The sequence below is a fragment of the Scardinius erythrophthalmus genome (genome assembly GCF_964197995.2).
Source record: "Scardinius erythrophthalmus genome assembly, chromosome: 10".
NCBI classification, from domain to species: Eukaryota; Metazoa; Chordata; class Actinopteri; order Cypriniformes; family Leuciscidae; genus Scardinius; species Scardinius erythrophthalmus.
Window position 1 is genome coordinate 39,467,458 of NC_138230.1, and position 24,510 is coordinate 39,491,967.

Below are 24,510 nucleotides of genomic sequence, written 5' to 3' on the forward strand. Positions count from 1 at the left end.
TCTACAACATGTTGTACATGTTGTCCCAAGTGGTTGATCTGACACGACCTTTATGGTTTGCAAAGGTCACACGCTGAACAAATGACACATTAATCTACTGGCGTCCACAGAATAGCATCAAACATATGCTGTTGAAACACTTTATTTATAGACTGCACATTCTCTGCACTGTTTAGTAAATCCCTTCTCTTTCTATTCAACTGAGCATGAGTTATCATGCTGCAACACTATTCACTGGCCTAGACCGGAATATGTAATCAGTCTGCCTCCCTCCCCACAACTAAAATTATGATGTGCAGGAACACTAGGCTGTTTCGCAAGACAGAGCAAGAGGCGGTCTCATTCTCAGTTTGTTTGTGGATGACTGTCTGCTGAGTCAAAGCTGTAGACGTATCAGAGTGACAGCCGATGGCATGCCTTCTAGACTCTCTCTATCTTCACTAATGCATGAGAACAAACTATTCCCACACTCATTTGCCTGTGCTAATCACGAATGCTGCCTTTCCATTGTTGGCTCAGCCATTTCAAAGCGTAATTCGCACATCAAACTGCATATAGCGCAAGGATCCGGTGCACAAACTCCACTCCACTCCCTTGTTTTGCTAAAGCTATTAGGGATTACATCAAAGCCTTCCCAGGGATTTTCATATATTTACTAAAATAATACCAGGATTTATTTTAATCTAATCCTTTGGTTTTGCGATATTGATTTAACATATATGGCTTAGCGATTTGGAACTGATTTTTCTCTCCCTTCTCAAACTCCAGCAGCATATTTTAATTTACCCGATGCATGAAAGTCAGCCACAGTTATCACAGAACATGCTGGAGAGTTGAGCTGTCACATTTTGGCTACAGAGTGACTACAGTTTGACCCATAAGATGATTTATTTATGGCTGCTCAGATCAACCCATTATAACGTGGAAGTAGTGCATGCTATTTCAAAAAACTGATTGTCTCAGCCAAGTTTTACTCCTAAGTGGACCTTAAAATAATGGACTCAAATAAAACTCCTCCAGCAATCTCCATTTAAATACACCTCTGTCTGTCCTCTAGGACTGGCAGTATAACAGTGCAACTTTTATTTTTCATACTATTATGGCCAATCACACACACATAGGGCAATGCGGTGCAAAGCAAGTGTTTTTTGCTAGTTTTAGCCTGACAGTTATCAATTTCATGTCCTGCGCCATGTTGTTTAAATAGCAAATGCATTTGTGCGCCCATGGGCGTGCTGGTCTGAAAACGAGGTGTGTTCAGGCGCATTGTTGGCGCGTTGCTATTTTGAGGCAACTGAAATAGACTGCGCCATTGACCAACTGAAACCTGGTTGTTTAAAGGGCGCATTAGTAATATGCGCCTATGGGTGGGTCCACAACGCGCATACACTCTGCTTATTAAACACACTGGGATGCACAGCAGCACACAAACATGCCAAATATTAAACATCAAAGGATTACAATGTAAAAGATTGATATTGTGTAAACAAAGATATGGTTAAATCCGGCTTGTCTTGTATATGGTCTGTATACGGCCTTTAACCTCGCGCACGAGCAGATTCGTTTCCTCGCTAGAGAAGCGTTCAGTCTTTCCGCTTGCAAATTCCGTCATGTAAATAGCGAATCCGCCATGGCGTGAGCGCAACTCGCTTTTAAAGGGAATGGGAGATGAGACTCTGATTGCACATTACACCCAAAACACACCCATTACTCATTAAGAGAATAGGGACAACCCTTTTAGACCATGTGCCGCACACGGCATCCATTTTTCATATCGTTAAACTAGCAAAAGTGGATTCGGACACGCCCAAACCACACTTGGACCATGCACTTAGAACATTAAAATAGGGCCCATAATATTGTAATGGAGAAGGATGCCATCTAAGCCAGGGGTTTTTATAATAATCCAAGATATTTAAAATGAACCAAGACATTTGCTTTACCGTTTTCCACCCCCTCTTACTACCACAAGGACCATTTGGAGTTCCTAAAGAGGGGCTTCCTTACACAGAGGGGCTGATAGCAATTCAAAGCCTGTAGGCCAAGATGTGTGTACTTTGGAGGTCGATGAATTGTCACACCTTTAGTACAATGGGGGAAGTTGTAATCATCTGATTGGTCAGTTTGAATATCTCACATTTGGGTTTTATTCACATGGTCAGGAAAGGAGAAAAGAAGATTGAAACTGTTGCTCTGGCTCTTTGGTGCTCTGGCTCTCTTATTCACTGGGTTCCTTTCTTGGGTATCTCTCTCTTTACATCCTCTTGTCTCTCTCTCTCTCTCTCTCTCTCTCTCTCTCTCTCTCTCTCTCTCTCTCTAGTAACATTTTACATGCTGGGTAAGATTAATGGTATAAGTTACCATCATCTCATCCATCTATTTTGTAACTATTTTAAGCGTAACCATAACCATATTTTGTCATTACACCTTTTCAATTACAAATAATGTGCTAAATAGTTTTGATTTGGTATTGACTTTGAAGTGCTACATATTGACATACAATATTGTCACTCTCTATAGCAACGCTCTCCCACATATTAAGCTATTGTACTCTGCTTATTTCCATCGTTGGTATAAGTGGCAGTGGGTGGAATAGACAAGCAATGTACAGTTTTCTACCATCTTGCTAATAACATTTCTTTAGTCATTCGGCAGTCTTTCCTGCAGTCTCCCTGCAGGAAATCCACCCTTGCACTCTGATGCTAGGGGCCCAGGATCCCCAAAAGACCCCAGTCTCATCTCACATTCAGAATTAGGGTTGTACAAAAAAAAGTAACCCACTGACCTCTCGGCGCATGGCACAGTGCACGGTGATGATGACGAATCCCTGGACTGAGTCAAAGACGGCGAAGAGCACCTGGAAGAGGGTTGATCGGCGGTCTGTGATGGCCAGCACAGCTGACATCCACGTGAGCGCCAGCAGAGGGAGAACCACACAAGAGCTCCATAATGACGCCCTATGAAGAGAGAGTACAGAGCAAAATGCATTTCATCCTTCGTGCAGCAAGGTGGTGACATCACTGCACCTGGAATCATTAACCATTAAGATCAACGATTATCACAATTAGAGTTTTGATGGAGCGTTGATAAGGTTTAGAGACCAGCACAGCAACACAGACATTTAACTGAGAGTCAATACAGCGTAAATGTATGCGTAATGAGTGGTAGTAATTAAAAACCTGACATCCCAAATCAAGTGGTTGCTATATTATGTGTGTGCAACAACTGAGTATTGAGAGAGTATATTTAAAAATGTACCAGTTACCAAATTTCCCACCACAAATTTTGTGCATTTTTAAGTATCATATTTATGAATACACTACATATGTGGTAACTTGGTAATGATATTAATATTTAAGGTAGCACTTTATTTTACAGTCCTGTTTCGCATGTACATACTAAATACTTAGCAATTACAATACTGGGTTATAACTAGGTACTAACCCTGAACCTACCCCTAAACCTAACCTTAACCCATGTTGTTACCTTATATCACCAGTACTTTATTGGGTAAGTACACTGTAAGTACATGTACTGTAAAATAAAGTGTAACTATATTTAGCAATGACATTATTATTGGGTAACACTTCATTTCGATAGTCCACTTTAGACATTCTACTAAGTAACTTTGCAACTACAGTACGTCAACTACCAGTCTACTACCAACTACCAACTACAGTACTACCAACTACCAGTAGAGTATTAATATACTAATACAGTCTATAGAACGTCTGCTTAATATCTGCTTAGATTTTATTTTGATGCTCCCCAACAAACAATCTACTGACTAGAAGTAACTTTGTAACATATCAGTAAAATATCAATTTTTTCTTCTAACCCTAACCCTAACCCTAACCCTAACCCTAACCAAACAGTCTAAAAAAAGTTAGTTGACATGCAATTGCAAAGTTACTTATAGTTAGTATGTCAAAAGTGGAATTGAAATAAAGTGTAACCTATTTTTTTTATTTTTTTATTCACAGACACACATGGTCAATCCAGTTAGGACACACTCTCACATTACTCTCACAAATAATTGTTGTTCATAATGCTGAGCACTCATGCTAACATGCCCTAATAGATTTCCAACATGTTGCTAATGCTACAGGAGTGTTTTGGTTCTGCATCATGCAGAGCCTATTTAGATAAATATTAGGTGACAGTAAGGACTTGTCTGCTTAAGCTCAGCGATGCAAGGGCTCACCACAGCTGGGCATCAATTTAACATCTTCACGCTGCACTGACTCAGTCTCCTGCAAGTGACTGCAATGGGACGGACATTAGCAATGAGACAGAGATTTGCTCCTATATGCAAATCTACTAAATGAGTTCACATGCTCATACAAGAGCAATGCAGAAAGACAAGGTTGACTTGGTAAATGTAAAATAGCATGACTCAAATTCATTGTCCTCCTCTATCTAACTGTGGAGAGAAAGCATGGGGTTTGGATGGAGCAGGAACCTCGGTATTAAAGGAAATGAGGTAATCGGTGGGATCATGTGAACATGGTCCACCCCAACTTCCTTTAGGAAGTCCTCTTCATTAATTTCTATAAATGGAAGTTGTATTATGGCGCCACACACACATGCCCGATATTTACAGTATACACGGATAGCAGAGACAGAGAAAAAAAAAGCAGACAGCAAGAATGAGATGAGGAACAAGAAAAAAATAAAAATTGACAAAGAGAAAGAGGAACAGAGAAGCGATATCATTCATTTCATGATCAATTCAATAACATGACTCCCTCCAGCAAATAGAGGAGAGAAGTCCAATTTATCCAAAGCCAAAAGAATCAGAGGTGGCCCTAGCTCCACACTCTGGTTCTTTACCTCTTCAAAGAGCACACCGTGTTTGTGTTTATGTGCGTGTTTTTGCAAAAGTCTACAGTCAACACAGCTGAAGGAACACTCCTGTTAGGAATATTTTTGTCTGATTTTCTAGTTTAAATATTTAAAATCCTTGAAATAAGATAATTAACTAAATTTACAACATTAGCATACTGTAGTCATAGACTGGATCTTGAATACAAGTGTATTTTGTCTTACTGCATGCAGTGAAAGATTGTATGCACGTTTTACAATTTTGTCCTAAATACAAGTGAAATAATTTGCCTGTGTGGCAAGACATAATATACTTGAAAGACATTTAACAAGCATTAATATGATTCACAATTAGACACAAAATACTTCAGAACAGGGTTTTTTGCAGTGCAAAAGATGCATATGAACACGAAACCAAACGGAAAAAAAAACAACAAGCAATATCAAAAGCAAAGTTAAGCTAAGAAAAACATAAACCAATGCAAAAAAAAACCAAAAAAAAAAACATGCCCTGAATGACTCCTAAGTCTGCCTTGGACACTTTTATAACTCGATTGCAAAATGTTTTGTAGTGAGTCCTGTAGGCTTATGTTTGACGAATAAAAGATATTAATGTTTAAAGTTTTTTTTTTTTTTGTAATGTCTATTCAATGATTTATAATATTGTAATGCCTTAAATTATCTTATTTGAGGGAATTTCTCAGCAAAGATTTAAAAAAAGTGATTTTGCAGTGTAGTTCTGGAGTGTGCTGACAGGAGGGTGGCTCTTTGAAGAGTTTCTGTTTCTTACTGTCAGTTGGGCTCTAGAGAGATAAAGAGAAAAAAAGAAAGATATGGAGAGAGAAAGTAAGAGACAAAGAGAGAATATGGAATGAGACTAACATGGCGCTGCTGGCGGTAGAGCTGGACAGGGCGGTACTGGAGATCACGCCACACTTGGAGCATTTCAGGAGCAGCCTGCTACGCCCTTCCAACGGTGGACTTCAGGACCCAATACACACACACACACACACAAACATACATACATATATATATATATATTCACATGGGGAAGAGGTTGACATGACACACAGAAGCAGGGAGATCCAGCCATACACCCACATTCATGCCAATACACACAAACGGCACGATGGTAAAAGGTTGAATGCAGATTGGAGAGGAATTGCAAATGGAATATTTGGATAATGACAACAAAACAAGTACATAAGGAAAGGGAACACATAAAAGAGAGGAAAAAGAAAGAGAAAGACAAAATTAAAGTAATGCCAAGAGAACAGCATCGAGCAATGAACAACAGCAACGGCAGAGTGAGATTTGTAATGACTGTCACAGCGTGAAAGTAGCTTGTGTGTGTGAGAGAAAGAGACAATGAAGGCAGGAAAATGATAAAATGGAGAGAAACACAGTAGAATGCAACCACAGATCATTAACAATCAGCAGATGAGGCAGATGGGAGCTGCAAAGACTAACCTACTTCAGCTGCTCACTGAAGTGTGTGTTTGTGTGTTATAGGAGTTTTTGTGTGTGAAAACACGAGTAAGACTGATGCAGAGAGAAGGATAGTCTCTCGCTGTTGACACACTCACACACACCTGATACCGCTCGTGACCCTTGATTTGTGTAGGCATTGTTAGGAAGCAGACCAGCACGTCCAGGTTGGTTTCCCTCGGGTCATTAACCAGGAAGTTTGGTTTTTAATGAACCTCGTTACAATCCCCCTCAGCTTTATAAATAAAGGTCTGAGGTGTAAAAGTGGCACTAAAGATTTAAAGGAGAACAAATACTTTCCCTATCAGTAAAAATGTGAGAATATATGAATACAAATGTGTTGTGTTTTGTTGCATTGGGAGACATTTTTAAATTAAAGGAAATTTATGCTAAAACTATATGAAAAAAGAATTCACCAATGAAACAAATACATTCTAAGAAATCTTAAATCTTAAACCGTTTGCTTCTTAGGTAATTTAGTTTTATTTTAAAAATAGTTATGGGTATGTTTACACGACAACTATGTACTAAAACCAGAAACATTTTTTCCTTTGCATTTTTGAAAAGTTTCACGTACAGACGACAATGTTGTTAAAAAGATCCCTGTTCACATGGATCCACGAAAATGACTAAAAACGCTGTATTATTCATGCCAGGCCAGTAGTTGGCGATGTCACTTTGTATAGAAACATGCCTATAGACTGAACATGTAATATGCATGCGCATACCATTTTCACAAATTCTTATTTTTTTGTAGTTTTCACGGAGACGATAACGGTATCGTTTTCAAAAACTTGAACTTTGAAGCCCATTTTAAAAAGTTTGCATTTTAACGTCCCCAAAACGCTGTCGTCGTGTAAATGAACAGCTAAAACATAAAAAGTTTTCTGTTGAACACGGTCTCGTGAAAAATCAAATAGAGTGGAGTGGACTTCATTGGTTCAGTGCTTTAGGCGATCTACTGAATATACTGTACATACACTTGATTCAAACTTCTGTGTTAGTGCATTATTAAGCCATTGAAAATCAAAGCATTTTTTTTTTTTTTACAATTTTAGTCAGTTTTTTTATGTTAGTGTTCTGAGAAGATAATTGAAACAGTAAAGGTAACAAAATACATGCAGTCTTATGTCACAGAGTTGGAGAAAGTGCTCAGAGCATTAGAAATATGCAAATGAGGGGGCACTCAGGGTCAGCTCACAACAGTGGACACATTTATTTACCTAACCCTAACAATAAAAGCAAAATACTAAATTTAGTATCCTTCTAAAGAAAATAAATTGCTGCTTGCCTGTGCGAAAACCACTGCTAAGATCCTAGAGTGTTGAGGGTGGTTTATAGGGCATTGCTATGCGGTTGCTAAGGTGCTTTGAGTGGCTTCTTACCGGCCCACTTAAAATTCTGTGATATTTTGGTTTCTCAATTTTCAAATTCTCTGATACCAAAAATGTATGCACCTCTTGATGAAAATAACATCGCAACATTTATTTCGATCAAGAGGTACATACCTTTTTGGTCAAGATCTTGTATTGACAATGCCAGAGTCCAGCACTCTGTAAAGTCTCCTCCAGCACATCCCAAAGACTTTCAATGAATTTAAGATCTGGACTCAGAGGAGCCAATTCATGTGTGAAAATGATTCTTCATGTTCCTCCCAACCATTCTTTCACAATTTGAGCCTGATGAATCTTGAAATTGGAATATGGCCATATCTTCATACATGATTAAGAAATGAAGAGCTACACACTCTATCAATTAGGGTTAGAAGAACTGTGGCCAAACATATAACATGCTAGAAACATAAGAATCACCGCTAGGCTTAAGCATTAGCCCATTTAAATCCAAACAGCATTTATTTTGGCCGGGCATTGTATATGTGAAAGACAACATGAGAGAGTGTGAATATGGAAATGAGTCGAACTGAATTTAAACACTGGGACATTTTTATGTACAAGCCACTAGCTGAAAAATCCATAGTTAGCCATTGCAGCTCCCAATATGCATTGATCTCCTTTGTACATAAACATTACAGGAAAAGAAAAGTGGAAGAAAAAAAAGACAAATCAATTAGGGCAAAACTGCAGAATGTCCTGGAGGGATTACAAATATCCAGTCATTGGATTAGCTCAGATCTCTGATTAGCTCCTCATTCAATTAGTAAGACCCACAGTTTCCTGCCAAGACATCGGTATGGTGGTCCACCAAAGCAATGCCACATATCTAAATGACATTTGTACAGCATGCATTCAAAGTGGAGAGGCTATCGGTACCCATTAGACACACTAATTCAGTTGCACTGTAATAAGGCGGTTCTCATGCCTTCAGTGTACTATTGGCGAAAATGCGATTATGCATCGCAATGAGCTTGACAGCAGTTGACCCGTGAGCTCATTTTAAACAATGCACTGCACTTAAAAATGGGGATTTCTGATGTGGTCGTAGTTTAATTAAAGATGGAGGGCTGTGAGAACACTCTTAAAGTTTCAGGGTAGAGGATTCATGGAGCGGAATGGGAATGTTCAATCTCTCAGTGCGGTTTAGCTTCTCGTTTGCGGTCAGGGATGTGGCGGTCCACTCATTAACACAAGTGTTTAATGGATCACTCTGCTTTGTGTCCAATCAAACAAAGGCAAAACAGAACAAGCGTTTTAAAAGCACAAGAGCTCCTTGATCCTGTCAGTATGTGCAGTTACATGAACAATGAATATACACTTAGCTAATGACAGAGCTATCAGAGAACTAGCCTGAGGTTAGCAGGCCAGCAAATCAATACAAGTCCATTAATGAAGCTGTCATATCTTGGCTTTCAGTCTGATGTTTTTCAACTTTTAGTGGTTGTGTGTGCGTGTGTGTGTGTGTGTGTGTGTGTGTGTGAGAGAGAGAGAGAGAGAGAGAGAGAGAGCATGAGTAATTTATTTCGCCCATACACATATTTGACAGGATATTTTAAAACCTTCAACAGGCCAGTGGTAAATGAGTAACTTGGTGCAAATCCAGAAATAGATGGGTATCATATAGCCATCGCTTTGACCTTCACTTACCCTGCTCTTTGCTTTTTGGACTTGTCTGAGATGCCATCTCTAGACATGAGCTTGTTGAAGACCACTATTCCAATCAGCATGTTTACCTGCAGGAAAAAGATAGAAGTAGTGTTATCTACTTTGTTATTTAAGTAATGTTTTTTGCTAGTTAAGAACAGGGTTGTACACCTTTTAGGACTGAATTGAGGATGCTTTGAATTAGAATTCTAACTCTTTAAAGGTGCAGTCTGTAATGTTGACAGATAGCGATTGAAATGGGTACTGCAGACTCAACGCTCATGTGGGTTGCCAGAAGACACGTATCTGCAATCTCTGACACAGTTCGTTCGCTGGCTTCCATTGCTGCAATACGCTGTGTTTTACGCCAACTGGCAACCCGGGGTGTCAAAATACTATTGGGTAAATTGGCAGTGGGCGGGATCACACAGACCAAAACAAAAACAGACATTCCCACCTGGCACACACAATTTATTTGTATTTGACCTTGGCATGTTTCCTAAATCGCTGCAAACGTATTATGGTAGTTTTATGCTTTAGTACAGTCAAAAAAATTATACACAGCACCTTTAATTCCATTTGAAATTAAATAGCAAATTAAATGCAGATTTGCAATTGTAATTCGAATGCAAGGAAAACATAATTCAAATGAATTGAAGTTCACAAAACTACACCTTTTAACCAGAAAAACAAAGTTTGGTGCTCAAGAATCGTTTCTTAATATTATCAATCTATATCTAACTGACCCCAAACTTTTGCCCAAATTAACATTAACCAAGATTAATAAATGCTGTAAAAGTATTAGTATAAATTCATGTTAGCCTTTGCATTAACTAAAGTTTTACATAGTTGCTACCCAGAAATAGTTTGAGAGGAAACAACATCGTAACGGGCCCCCTGTTGAAGACCCCTGTGCTCAATCAATACTCAGCATGTTCAGTCCAAGAGAATATCGAACCTACCAAGTCTAACATGTTTACGAGTGCCGTTCGTATTCTGATCATGCAAGGCGCTTGCTTAGACAATGGGTCTCTACTTTACTGTTTGCTGGAGGCAAGATTAATTATTTTTTCATTAATTAGATTTGCCTCTCCAAAGAGGGAGCTGGCATCTCCAGATGCCCAAATCTCATTTGCAGTTGTTTGTTTGAGAGGGCCGCTTTATGCCACCACCAAGAAACAAACCGCGCAAATCACATCTGACCATGAAAAACAATGCAAACACCTCACAGAAAACACACAGCACCTGAGACCGGGGATGGAGGATATATAGATACACACACTTTGGTCGCTTTGGTCTAATAAGCTCATCAAGTTCACTCACGCATTTAAACATGATATACTGATGAAAAATACGTTAAATGAAACAGGCCTCAACTCTAATCTCATTAGTGACCGATTTTTCTCTTCGACTGCAGGCGTGATATATTTAAAGTGCATATTAAAGAGGGCGGTGCTCATGTTTACTAATCTAACCAATGGGAAAGCAGAGTCTGAAACTTACCAGTACAATGACAGCAGCAGGACCAACAAAAGCATAGAGCAGCCCCCCTTCCAGAGACAACCAACAACTGAAATTGAGAGAAAGAGAGAGATAAAGTGAAATTTAAAGCAGAAAATCACAAGGGAAAGTTGAGATAGTGTTGGCTTCAGAAAAAAAGGGCTTGGCGGGAAAGAATTGCAGTTTTCATTAACCTTCAATTATTTTTCTTCACACAAATAAAGATTAAATTGAACTTGGACTCCAATCAAATTTGTTCCCTAAATGAAGAAACTGAAGAGGATATTTTAAATACAACCTCTTCATCATACTCCTTGTAATGTTTCTGGAAATATCACATTGTTAAATTCCTTTCATTGCAGATACCACATAAAAGCTGCAAAGTTAATGGACAGATCCAGATATTGCCTGATAAAAGTTCTACACAAACAGCTCTGCAAAATCTCGAAGGTCATACTTTATATACAAGCATTATTAATCATTATTTTAATAGAGCTATTTCGACATTTTGCTAATGTTCTGGTCAAGGACAATCAAACAATTTCAATCTAGTTTGAATTCTGACTTCCTTGTGAAATGTCAGCTGTGAAAGGACTATAGACACATGCTTTCAATCGTACATGTATTCATATGTGAAAGACTGCAGAGAAATAAGCAGCCCAGTGGTGAGGTTATCTGAGGCGACTGACTTCCTGGCACCGTTTCCAAAATTTGTCTTTTGGTTTGAGGGGAACCCATGTGTCAAACACATCCAATTAAAGCTTTCAAAGGACACCATTGTTTTCAACTTTTGTCTCCGATTAGTCAGAGAACTCCCTGGTTTAAATCAATTGCTTAGTAGTGCAGTAAAGACAGAAACCATTATATGCAGAGCAGCAGAAAATTGGCCCCACTTTGAGGGAATCCATAGGAATAGAGGAAAAATAGCCCAGGGAAGGATCTGGTTTTAGAAGACGTTCTTCCAAGGTTAAAGGTCAAAATTAGGCAACATTCACTAAAAAAACTTTCCTTTTCCAGTGTTTGTCTGGGCACCAAAATGGAGCTCTAAAGATGAAAACATCTGGCTTCGGATTAGTCCGTAAAACCCTCAGACTTTGATTTGTGTCTTAAAACATTGGGTATATTAGCACATCTTTCACACTTTGGTTATATTTTTAATGTGATGTACGTATGGGGCGTACCCGTGAGTTACGTAACCAGGTTACTTTTTTTTTAACTAGTAAAGTAATGCAAGTAACTAGTAAAATAATGCATTACTTTTAAATTCACAACAAAAAAACTGAGTTACTTCTTCAAATACGTAATGCAAGTTACTTTGTTTTCCCACTTATTGACCGACACCTCTCTTGTCCCCATGTTAAGAGAAATCGGGAGTAAGTGCAGAGGTGTTGTGTGCGCAGTGTAAACATGATGGTTATTGTAGTTCTAGACTAAAGACTAGACTACTGCACAAAAATAGATTCAGTATCCCTCAAAATGAATAAAAACATTGAAATGCAAACTCAGAATATTACGCAAATCTGCTATAATTTAATATGCTATAACATAAATATACTATATGCATTTAAAATCACTTCATTAAGTAAGAGAGTTGAAATTTCTTCTGCATTCTATTCTTCTGCAATCCAGAATGGCAGCACTGCTGAAATGTTTATTTGTGCTGTGCCATCAACTTTACAGGCATTCATTTGCATTTCCTTCAGCCTAAGGCTTATACATTTCACTTTTGGTGTGAAGGAGCCTTTTCATTGGCCAAAAATATAACTTTTATTGTTGTTCCCAAGTGAGAAGAAGTAACGCAAAAGTAACGTAACATTACTTTCCATAAAGAAAGTAAACACAATTAGTTACTTTTTTAGGGAGGAACACAATATCGTACTGCATTACTTTGAAAAGTACATTTCCCCAATGGAGAAAGTTGTCTTTGCATTGTCTTTGCATATGTTGTCTCTGCATTACATGTTATGCTATAATACAGATTACTCAATGTTCACAAACAGCATATGTAGGAACTTCCATATGCTTTTCCACATTCAATAACATCTTGAGAACACCTGAGACTTGATGTAACCCTCAAAATGGCACTTGATGAAAGATGAACGTCTCAACATTTTCCTTGCGAGACTACATTGCATCAGTGATACTTACTAACTTGGTGTGCCGTAACCTCTAGCCCGGGTGAAACCCACAGATACAGCGACCACAAGGGCTGGAAGACCTGCAAGAAAAAAGTCTATGATGAAAAAACTCAATTCATAGAAATTTAAAAGGTTTAATTGCTTAAATTGTTTTAGAAAACATGGTTGCTAAGTTCATTGATATTTAATGGATGGAACAAGTTAAACAAATTAAAATGATATGAAAGTACATTTACGTGAATGCACGAGAAAATTGTCCACCACATTTAACAAAGGACGAGCATTGCTAAAAGGCAAATTATGAAAATCTAGAATCCCCGATCCCTGTTCCATAATAGAGCCATTAATGCCAGAAGGCCTAAGGCTGAAGAGGAAGCTAACTGAAGTAATGTCCTCTCACATTGGTGACTTTCTTTAGCTTGTGCCCTTTTCATGGACAAATGCACACAGTGCACAGGTACACCATTCCCCCTGTGCACAGTGCCCTCCCAGACCTCAAACACGCTACTTTAGCAGAGAGCAAGTCCCATGGGCCTCTTTGTATGTGTCTCTTTTCAAGAGGCCAAAGTGCAGAAGTGTAAACGTTCCTGTCTGTATTCTCTAAGAGTGCTCCACAGGGAAAGTACACAGAGCCCCCAACACACCCCTGTTAAAACAGCCTGTTTTTGTGATGTAAAAATGAAAAACAAGATAAATCATACCAGAACTTTTTGCACCTTTAAATTACAACCAATGCAATGCCACTGATACATTTAAGAGACAAATAAAATAAAACATAAAATAACCTAACTGCCATATTTATCATTTTTATTTTATATAATATATATTATATATACTATATACCCCCCCCCCCTTTAAAAAAATTATTGCATTTTGCTATTTAAGATTTCATAACTAAGCATTGTTTATAAAGTTTCCCATCTTGCGATCGGGGAAGGTGTACTTATTGACTTATTGGTCCTTGATTACAATGTTGCATACAGTGACCTTTACTGTGTCGAACCCCATCCTCCGCTCCCCTGTCTGTGTCTGTGAGTGTTTCCTGGCCGTCTCTCTATTGTGTTTGCCATCACAGTCGGGGAGGCCAGCTTTACTCATGTGCTAATTAGACCTATCCATTCTTCTCGTTCTATGTCTGCGTGCAACGTCCACACATAATGAGCTCTCCTCTGAAATATTCATGCAATTAACAATGCTCTGATTAACTCTGGAAATTAAAGGCAATTAGAGAAACTCGGGTTTAGAGAACAGGATTGAAAGACGTGGGATGAACGGGGATCCGCATGCCACTCTGGAGGAAGAAATGAGTGACACAATGAGAAACATGAGTTTGCTCTGATGGAAGGTGTGATTGAAAATGTATTGGCCATTCAAAAGTAGCTGTGTATTATGATTTTTATTTTATTTTTTCAGGCAGCTCAATCAAAAAAAAATCAAATATATCATAAAATATAGAAATAAAAAAAATCATAAAAACAAATTTCAAAAACCTCAACCTCAAAAAATAAAAACAGGTATTCAGAGCATTTAAACATTAGATATGAGTTTTTGATCAAAACCACCAAATTTTGTTTTGAAGTTTTTACTGCAAGTTCTAACAAAGTGATCAGTCATATATGGAAGCTTGTTTCCGCCACATAATAAAACATTTAAAAGATAATTGCAACCTTTTATCTCACAATTGTGTGTTATAAAGTCAGAATTGCGAAAAATAAACTTGCAATTCTGAATTTTTTAATAGCAATTGCAAGTTTATATCTCGCAATTCTGATATCTTTTCTCAGAACTGTGAGATATATAAAGTCAAATTCTAAGGAAAAAAAGACTGACTTTTTTCCTCAGAATTGCGAGTTTATATCTCACAATTCTGACTTTATAACACGCAATTGCGACTTTATATCATGCAATTCTGACTTTATATCTCCCAATTGCGTGTTATAAAGGCAGAATTTGCAAGATGTAAAACGCAATTGTGAGAAAAAAGTCAGATTTGTGAGATAAAATCACAATTGGCCTACCTTTTTTATTTTTCATTCTGTGGTGGAAACAAGTTTCCATATGAATTAGGTGATATAATTAAAAATAAATATATATACAATAAAAAATAATATAATAATAATTTCGACACTAAATCAATTTAAAAAAAATGTTACCATGGTGTTGCATATGATATTCATTTATTACAACCATGATCTGAGCATGTACACGTCCAGCCAGGCCACATACGACGACATCCATATTTCACATTCTGAGTAACACAAGTCATTTTCTGACATCTTAGTTAGAAACCCATCTACTACCAACTCCCTGTGGGAGGCAATCCTATTCTGCAATATCTGCAAAGGGCATCTATGAATTAATGGAAGTGATAGTGGATCAATAAGTTACAAAACATGTACGTGTGCCATTGCAAGTGCTAGAATACCCTTTCAGATCACGCCTGTGCTAAGATGGTGGCACACAATGCATTTCTTATCAACAATCGGACATCTACGTCTTGCAACACAGGAGTAACACTGAGCTCCCATGGCATGTTTGTAGTGTGCCATTGGGCTCCATTAAAGCAAACTGACATGACAGACAATCTGATGTGGTTGAATTGATAAGAGCTGGCATGTTACACTCATACGGAGGAACAAATTTGAGCTGAAGCACTCAGTAACATCGGTTTTGACCTTTAAAGCTACACTGTGTAGGATTTTCTCCCATCTAGCGGTGAAATTGTGTATGACTACCAACTGAATATTACTTTCTAGCTCCTCCCATTCCGAGAGTGTTTCAACTCCTACGGTGGCCGTATTATTTCAAATCTGCCGGCAGTCGGGAGTAATCTCCCCCTCGCATTCGTCACGGTGCCACTGAGTGTAAAAACGCGAAAGGCGAAGCTTGAATTTCCAGGTATGTCCCTCTTTGGCTAATGTATTTTCAAGATGGAGGCGCAGCATGGCTGCCGCCATTCGAGCGACTCGCTCTTATGTATTCTAAATGGCAGATTCTACGCTTACGAGAATACTTGATTAGTTGGTAGAAGTAATTACACATTAATGAGCACATATCATTTTGAACGAACAAATTGTTTTTCGCTAAGAATCAACTGAAAAAATTACACAGTGTAGCTTTAATGTTAGTTTCTGGTGTGTGTGTGTGTGTGTGCGGGTGTCCTACCCCAGCCCAGGCACAGGAAACGCTTGCGAATGAGGCGGGTCCTCGTCTTGCCAATCACGGCCAGGTAGGATTGCCACGCTTCCGTCAATACCCAGCAGAAAGAAGCCAGAAAGAAGAAGTGCAAAAAGGCAGCGGTCACAGTGCACAGTCCCTAGAGACAAAAGAAGTAAGAAAAAAAAAACAGAGAGAAATGAAACGAGGAAAAAGGTGCGACAGAAAGAAGCACAGAAAGCAAGAAGAGGTGCAAATGGCTCTCAGCTATTTGTTATCGAGAGAGAGATAAAGTGATTGAGAAGGAGAAGTGGGAAAGAGCCGGGGACGTTGAAGAAAGTCGGACTCAGTTCCATTGTGGTGTGTAAATTATTTCTATAGCAGCACATCCTTTCCATGCTTTTTCCCTCGCAGACGGTACTTCAAATGTGAAAATGGGTTAGTAACAGGTTGAACGAGTTCTAAGGAAAAATGGCAGGCTGGAATTAAAGAAAAGTAGGGTTTAAGTAAGCGGCGAACGCAAATGAGAAGCGGTAAGCAGAGTATCTCGCTGAGGTTTTATACAATAATGAGGTGCATATTCTAATGCTAAACACTGGCTCGCTCAGCAAATGACCCAGGAAATTAGAAGGATTTCACACTATTCATGGGTCCTGAAATTAAGCTTATCTGTACTTTCTTAAACTAATGGCGAATATGAGAATTTAGTGAAATATTAAGTCTGGATTGAGGGGGAAGGGGTCCTGCGAGTTCTTTTGGTTCTCTTCAGGTTTCTTTGTAGCTCTGAGCGACAGGTTGAGTTTAAATGGCGGCACTTATTTCTCAGGTGTCTCTGTAGTCTATCTCACGCTCTCTCAGTGTGACAGTCACGGCTGACACAAAGCTGACCCTGCAGCGGCTTCCACGAGTCTGTCTGCTACACGCGCCTGCCTGAGTTTCTCAAATTCTATCATGGCCACTTACATAATGTCATTACAGCCTGGAGAGAGAACCTGGACCTGTCCCACAGACAACAGACCGCTAGGGAGTCTGGGCGCAAGGTATGTGGGCCATTCAAAACTCAATTATAAATTGAATGTCCAATTTATTTCGCGAATTTCAATTGAATTTGAATGAAAGTAGAAAACAGGACTCAGAATTGTAATTTCAATTGAAGTAGAATTAGAATAGAATGTATATAATCTGCAATAAATAATAATAATACAAATAATAATAAATGGTTATTTCATATTGGAAAATGCACTTATGTAATATATAAGCGCAATATAATATATTAGTGTAAGTTATATAATAGTCATATCAATTATTATTATTAAAATATATACATTATTAAATAGCAGTTAAAAACATTTCTTTGAAATTATCAACAGCAACAATAATACATAATAATAGTTTTTATGGTTAATTCATAAATGCTTTAGATTTACATATACATATATATATATACATATACATATATATATATATATATAACTGTTAGATAAGATACTGTTTTCAAAAGCATTTATGAATATATATATATATATATGTATATATACTTTTTATTATAAATTAAATAAGATTAACAATAATAATAACAATAACAATAAAAACAACACCAATAATGTTGCCAAACAACATGAAGAACCTAAAAGTTGTTCTTTATGAACTCTGAACTCTTTCTGTGCACAGACACTTACCTTACTAAGAGTTTGGGACTGTCCCACCAGTATAAGCACATTTGAGGCCAGTATGGACAGGCAGAAGTTCACCAAAATGATGGACCTCTCTGAACGAATGTACCTGAGAATCAAAGAAAAACATGAAAATCACACACTGACAACTTTAACAGCAACTGTTTCGCAGTTATGACAGTTATTATCTTTACAAAAGCTAGATGTCATAAAGGTAAGGGATCCATTTATCAACATCCATTTATCATATTTTTCACTCCATTGAACACTGACAACTTGAGCAGCATCCCAGATAACCTGCAGATGAACTCCGAAACACAAGCACCGGTGAGCAAAATGTCCTCATCCGCTATTTGAGCTTTAGCCAGTTCTGCTCAAGATGACAATGACAGTGTTCCCTGGACCAATGGTCTGAGTGATAGGGGAGAACACTGATAAGCTTTTGTTGGTGTGGCAGATGCACTAAGCTTGAAGAGAGGAAATATCTTCCCACCACCTGCTATGGAATTATGGGAAAGGGGGTGGAAATTACTTGGATCTAAAGTATTTGGATACTCACCATTAAAACCTATATAATGGCATTATATACCAAAATGTTGAACAAACTATAATGTAAATATAATTTAATATGAATAATGTAGCACAATATGCTTTCCAATCAAATTGTCTCACACATAAAAGTTTGTGCATATACTGTTCAGGTTCAGAGAGATTTTTCATTTTTAATAAATGAATACTTTATTAGGCCATGACATAAAATTGATCAAATAGTAAATATTTTTACATTTTTAACAAGAAAATCATAGTTCAAGTAAATTCTGATTCTTTAGAATGTTCTATTTATCAAAAAATCCTGACGATCAAAGTTTCCACAAAAATATTAAACATAAATAAATAATAAACATAAATAATATAGTAAAAAGGGACCATCATTTGAAAAAAAAAAATCAGAGTCATACTTCTGAGGAGATAAATACTTGACTAAGCGCTGGCCTTTTTCTGGACGTAGTGTTAGCTGATCATGTGACCATCCCAGGCCATCTGCCACACTGAGCTGTTAGCAGCCACGCTAGCCTTCACTAGCACTCTCCACATAATCCTGTCCCGCCACAGGAAGCTCCCGCCATCCCTCATTTGTTCCCAATTATTGCTAATTGCAGTTTTGGCCCACTCTAGATCCACCCCATGCCAGCTGCTCGATTCCAGCCCGGGCAACCTCACGTGGGAAGCTGAACAAGTCTGAACAATGAATCTTTTAAGGTATAAGTGTACCTGTGCGAGCTCTGGGATGCAAATAAGGGGAATGGTGCACTGTAATATCCTATTATCATCAGAGGACAGCAGAACCTGGAAGCTACATTCAGAAATTCCTCTGCAGAATTGTGGGTTGGTGAAGGGCCTTACTGAACTCACCTCCAGAAGGCAGCGTAGATGAGCAGCAGAATGAGTAGAGCCGTACAGGATATGCCACAGCCCACCATGAGGGGCACAGACGGCATACTGGAGGGCCCCATACCCTGGGAAGAGATAGATGGAGAGAAGTAAGATTAATAATGGATGTTTATAACACAATCAGCCGGTCAACAATGCAAAATAACAATCAGCCTGAAAAAGTTTATTTTGCGATAATGACCAGCTGACTGTACTTAATCCTGCTAAATCCATGGCAAAAAAACAAACAAACAAATAAATGAACAAAAAATATTGGAACTAGACAACAAAAAAGAAAAAGAAAAAATTATTTTAAATTGTAAAAATATTTTCGCTGAATTACTATTTGAACTGTCAAATAAATGCAGCCTGGGTGAGCATAAGAGACTTGGGGCCATATTTTAACGATCTAAGCGCATGGTCTAAAGCGCACGGGGCAAGTGCACTTAGGGCGAGTCCGAATCCACTTATGCTAGTTTAACGACGGGAAAAATAGTTGGCGCATGGTCTAAAAGGGTTGTCCCCATTCTCTTAATGAGTAATGGGTGTGTTTTGGACAATACGGACATACGGACAAGCTGGATTCCACCATATCTTTATGTACATAATAATAATACTTTACATTGTAACCGTTTGATGTTTAATATTTGGCTAGTTTGTGTGCTGCTGGCTGTCCCTGTGTTTGTATTAAAGGGTTAGTTCACCCAAAAATGAAAATTATGTCATTAATGACTCACCCTCATGTCGTTCCAAGCCCGTAAGACCTCCGTTCATCTTCGGAACACAGTTTAAGATATTTTAGATTTAGTCCGAGAGCTTTCTGTTCCTCCATTAAAGTCAACGGACGTGTCACTGTTCACGTCCAGAAAGGCAATACAGACATCATCAAAGTAGTCATCAAAATAGTCATGTGACATCAGTGGCTCAATTTTAAGTTTATCAAGCGACGAGAATACTTTTTGTGCGCAAAAACAAACAAAAATAACGACTTTATTCCACTATTCATTTCCTTCTCTCTGGGCCTCGTAGTGTTTTTGCGCAGCGTGTCTGTGTTGCACGTCATCACGTAGGCTCACTATTGGCCGACGCTGGTCATGTGTGATGCGTGATGACGTGCAACACTGCGCAAAAACACTACGAGGCCCAGAGAGAAGGAAATGAATAGAGGAATAAAGTCGTTATTTTTGTTTGTTTTTGCGCACAAAAAGTATTCTCGACGCTTGATAAACTTAAGATTGAGCCACTGATGTCACATGGACTACTTTGATGATGTCTGTATTGCCTTTCTGGACGTGAACAGTGACACGTCCATTGACTTTAATGGAGGAACAGAAAGCTCTCGGACTAAATCTAAAATATCTTAAACTGTGTTCCGAAGATGAACAGAGGTCTTACGGGCTTGGTACGACATGAGGGTGAGTCATTAATGACATAATTTTCATTTTTGGGTGAACTAACCCTTTAAGCAGAGTGTAATGTGCCCTTTAAATAACAAAAAAACAAAAACTTTAGACCAGGTTTCAGTTGGTCAATGGCGTAGTCTATTTCTGTTGCCTCAAAATAGCAACGCGCCAACAATGCGCCTGAACACACCTCTTCAGACCAGCATACCCATGGGCGCACAAATGGGCGCAACTGCATTTGCTATTTAAACAACGTGGCACTGGACGTGAAAATGCTAACTGCGTTGGGCTGTGGGATTACAATTTTAAGAATCTATTTCAGATATGCTTCCTTACATAACATCATGGTGAAGAATACTGATTTTAGCATTTGAGGTTTTAATTTAGATTCCAATATAGACTGAGAAAGTTTAGCAGCGGTTATGGTGATTATATCTAGAGATTCCTGATAGTCCTGTTCTCTAAATGAGTCAATTCCTGAGACTCTCACCCTCACCCTTTGTCTTTATGCATTTCCTGACCAGTAAGCTCAATGTACAGCTTTGCTTTTGTCTCTGTGATCATGTGAAGGTATGGGTGATACTGTCAGACTGATGGGATTAGCACAAGAATGATTCACTGAGAATCTCACCTTTTGTTCTGCAAATGGCTTTCGTACCCAAATGGCTCTTGGAGCCTTATGCTGATTGAATTAGGATTGGCCAGACCCTCAGTCTAGGGTGTTACCTAAACCTGTTACATGCTTTGTTTGAATTTGTCTCCACCTTCAAAAGTCCCTCCTCCTCAAAATGCCTATAAGACACCATGTAAAGTTAAGTTAGATTAGTCTTGATGATGATGATGAACTACAGACTACTTGGAAGAATAAATCTCTTCTGCTTATAAGATCCATCTCAAGTCTCCTGGTTTTTGCTTCGATGAAGGAAAAATAAGTTCCCAACAGGGCTTAAACTATCAAAAAACACTTGTGTCGCGTCTGGCGCTGCATTGCACAATATGTGATTGTGCCCAATGTGTGTGAGTGTGTATATGAAACGTGAGTAAAACTGCAGAGAGAGAAATCAGATTCTGCGAACACTTGACAAACAGCTTCAGGTTGGGAGAAGGATAAAACTGCAGAGAGAAAAAATACAGAGGGGTAGTAGAGAGGATTACATTCTGCTCAGGTTAAAGCTAAAGGCCAAGGGTCTTCTTTCCAAACAGCCTCATGCTACTCCATCTTCTCTTTTACTCCTGAGCTCATTTTCTCTTTTTTCCCCATCAGGTCATAGCTAGATTCTCTTCTTAAACTGGGCATTCATCCCCCATCAGCCCTTTGGCACTAGTGACCCTTTTGCCCCAGCTTATTAAGCATATCTGCCGAGAGAAGGGTTACTACGGGTGAACACATGCCTCATGTTTCTGGATTAACCCACCTACTCAGCCCTACCATGAAGAAGTGTATGGTGATCTGTGTAACCACACACTTCCTCTGAGGTAATAGCACAGTTCAGGGTTCAACTTAATGTTACATGCACAAGTACAATGAAATGTGTATATGCATGTGCACGCTATTGTCAAATGTTTAGACAAATTCAAATGCTGCTTATAATCTTCAAATATGTATGTCTTATCGATAAATGCATGGAATTAAGTGTCAGACAAGTAGACGATCTGCCCAAGCATGATATTTTTTTTTAACTATACTACTTCTACTATATATTTGTTGTTAATAATAATAATACTTAACTATTGTAGTAATTATAAATAATGACTATGTGTACAAATTTTTGACAGGTAGTTGTTTGCAAAGACACAAACGAACGATCGATCGATAGATAGATAGATAGATAGATAGATAGATAGATAGATAGATAGATAGATAGATAGATAGATAGATAGATAGATAGATAGATAGATAGATAGATAGATAAAACAAGACTGTTAGAGCTAACGATCGATCGTTAATTCTAACAAAAACAAAACAAACAAAACACTCTCCTACTCCCTTACATTGACAGTAGTTTTTTATACATTCCATGTTACACTCTGTTTAAATCTTTTCTTGTTTCTCCAGTGCATACATTATATATTCTTATAGTGTTATATCCAAACATGCTATTTTTTGTGAAAAAAAAAAAAAAAATTTTTTTGGCTGAAACCATATAAATACAGCATTATTATATGTAGCCATTATATCCCAATCCAGCCGTTATGGACGAATGTCGCAAATTTGCTACAAACAGAAATCTACAAAGTACGTAAAAAATATTCATCACATGAAGTCTATATGAGTAACATAGCTATAGAAGCAATCAATAAGCTGGTACATATTTTTATCTTAGCACAACTTAACTCATTTTGGGCAATTTCTCCACATTTGCACCCTTGATATGCGGATTTTGCAAACCAAAATATTCTTCTTCTTCTTGAATTTTATTGGCGGTTGACAAACAACACAATGGTGTATTTCCGCCACCAACTGGTATGGAGTGTGGATCAAGACGACTAAACCCCCCCCCCCCTCCCCATATAGTTTTATAATAATACTGTTTGCTGCTAGGACAGCACAGAATCAAACATGTTACTGCACTATCATTAGCAAAGTTATTGCTACATGTATAAAACAACATGCTTCAGAATATTTAAAAATGCAGTTATTCACAACCTAACCATAAGCCCTACTCTTCTGCACAATGGTAACGATCAAAACTTTAACATAATAGAAACTCTTTCAAATGTCAAACATACCTGAACATTTAACATTAACAGATGTTTCCCTTTACTCGAAAACACATGAAATAACACTTTATTTCAAGATTTACTCTCCATTTCCAGCCATGTGCAAAGCATGCTGGGAACAAACAATGGTGTCTCTAAATAAAACCGCATAAATGAGCTAATTCTCTTAAAATAACTAGGTAGCCCCTTTTCCTTAATTTTATGAGATTTATCAGTTCTTCAATTCAAGCCTTAAAATTGTGTATGTTTCCTTAAAAAAATTAGGAAAATGCATCTCTTGGTGTTATTAGTGAAATGTTCTCAATATTTTCAACAAAAACTGAGCCACAATTTTAACAATAAAATATACACAATATTTTTAATGATCACCTAAATTTTTTTAATGAAAATTACAAGACTCATGATTCATTTTTTACAGTGCACAAATTAGATTTCTCAAGAAACTGAAGAATAAAATTATAACACTCATTTCTCGAGTTATTTTGCAGAATATACTTTGGTATAAATTGCATTTTTATTTTTTATTTTAATTATGAATTAACAACCTTCTCTCATTCTTATATTTCTGACAATGCATTAAAACATGCTCTACTGTTTCCTCTTGCCCACAATACTCACATCTTCCCGTATCATGTTTACCCATTTTATAAAGTGTACTATTTAATCTTGTGTGTCCAAATCTCACCCTTGATATTACTATTTCTTCTCTTCTGTTTTTCCCTGTAATTCTCATCTCTCCCACTTTCCTTTGAATTCTATAGAACCACCGACCTTTTTCCTTCTCATCCCACTGTTTTTGCCACCTTTTCTTTAGTCTCTTCTTGATAATACTCTTAATTTCATTCTTACTTAAATTAACAATTAATTAATGTCATTGTTTCTAACTGCTTCTTTTGCTTCTTTATCTTCAATTTCATTTCCTTGGACACCAACATGTGCAGGCACCCACAAAAATACTACTGTAATCCCCCTCATTTGAATTCTGTATATTGTTTGCATTATCTCCATTAAAATATCTGGTCTACTTTCTGAATGACTGTATTGTAAACTAGCCAATGATGAACATGAGTCTGAACAAATAACTGATTTCACAGTTCTTATTTCTTCTATCCACTGTATTGCTAATAATAATGCAACC

The 24,510-nt window shown here is 37.8% G+C and overlaps 1 protein-coding gene across 9 annotated transcripts in view; it reads right to left on the reverse strand.

The window, feature by feature from the left end:
- adgrb2 (adhesion G protein-coupled receptor B2) overlaps positions 1-24,510 on the reverse strand; it is a 306,144-nt gene that overhangs the window by 27,101 nt on the left and 254,533 nt on the right. For 7 of the 9 annotated variants that reach the window (XM_081376690.1, XM_081376692.1, XM_081376689.1 and 4 more), the window contains 8 exons: positions 19,231-19,334; positions 17,824-17,926; positions 16,154-16,304; positions 12,999-13,068; positions 10,854-10,920; positions 9,354-9,439; positions 5,707-5,805; positions 2,786-2,957 (listed from right to left, as the gene is read on the reverse strand). In XM_081376690.1, the coding sequence (XP_081232816.1) occupies positions 2,786-2,957; positions 5,707-5,805; positions 9,354-9,439; positions 10,854-10,920; positions 12,999-13,068; positions 16,154-16,304; positions 17,824-17,926; positions 19,231-19,334 (852 nt within the window). The remainder of the gene's footprint in view (positions 1-2,785; positions 2,958-5,706; positions 5,806-9,353; positions 9,440-10,853; positions 10,921-12,998; positions 13,069-16,153; positions 16,305-17,823; positions 17,927-19,230; positions 19,335-24,510) is intronic. The other 2 variants (XM_081376691.1, XM_081376687.1) reach the window with 1 other exon arrangement.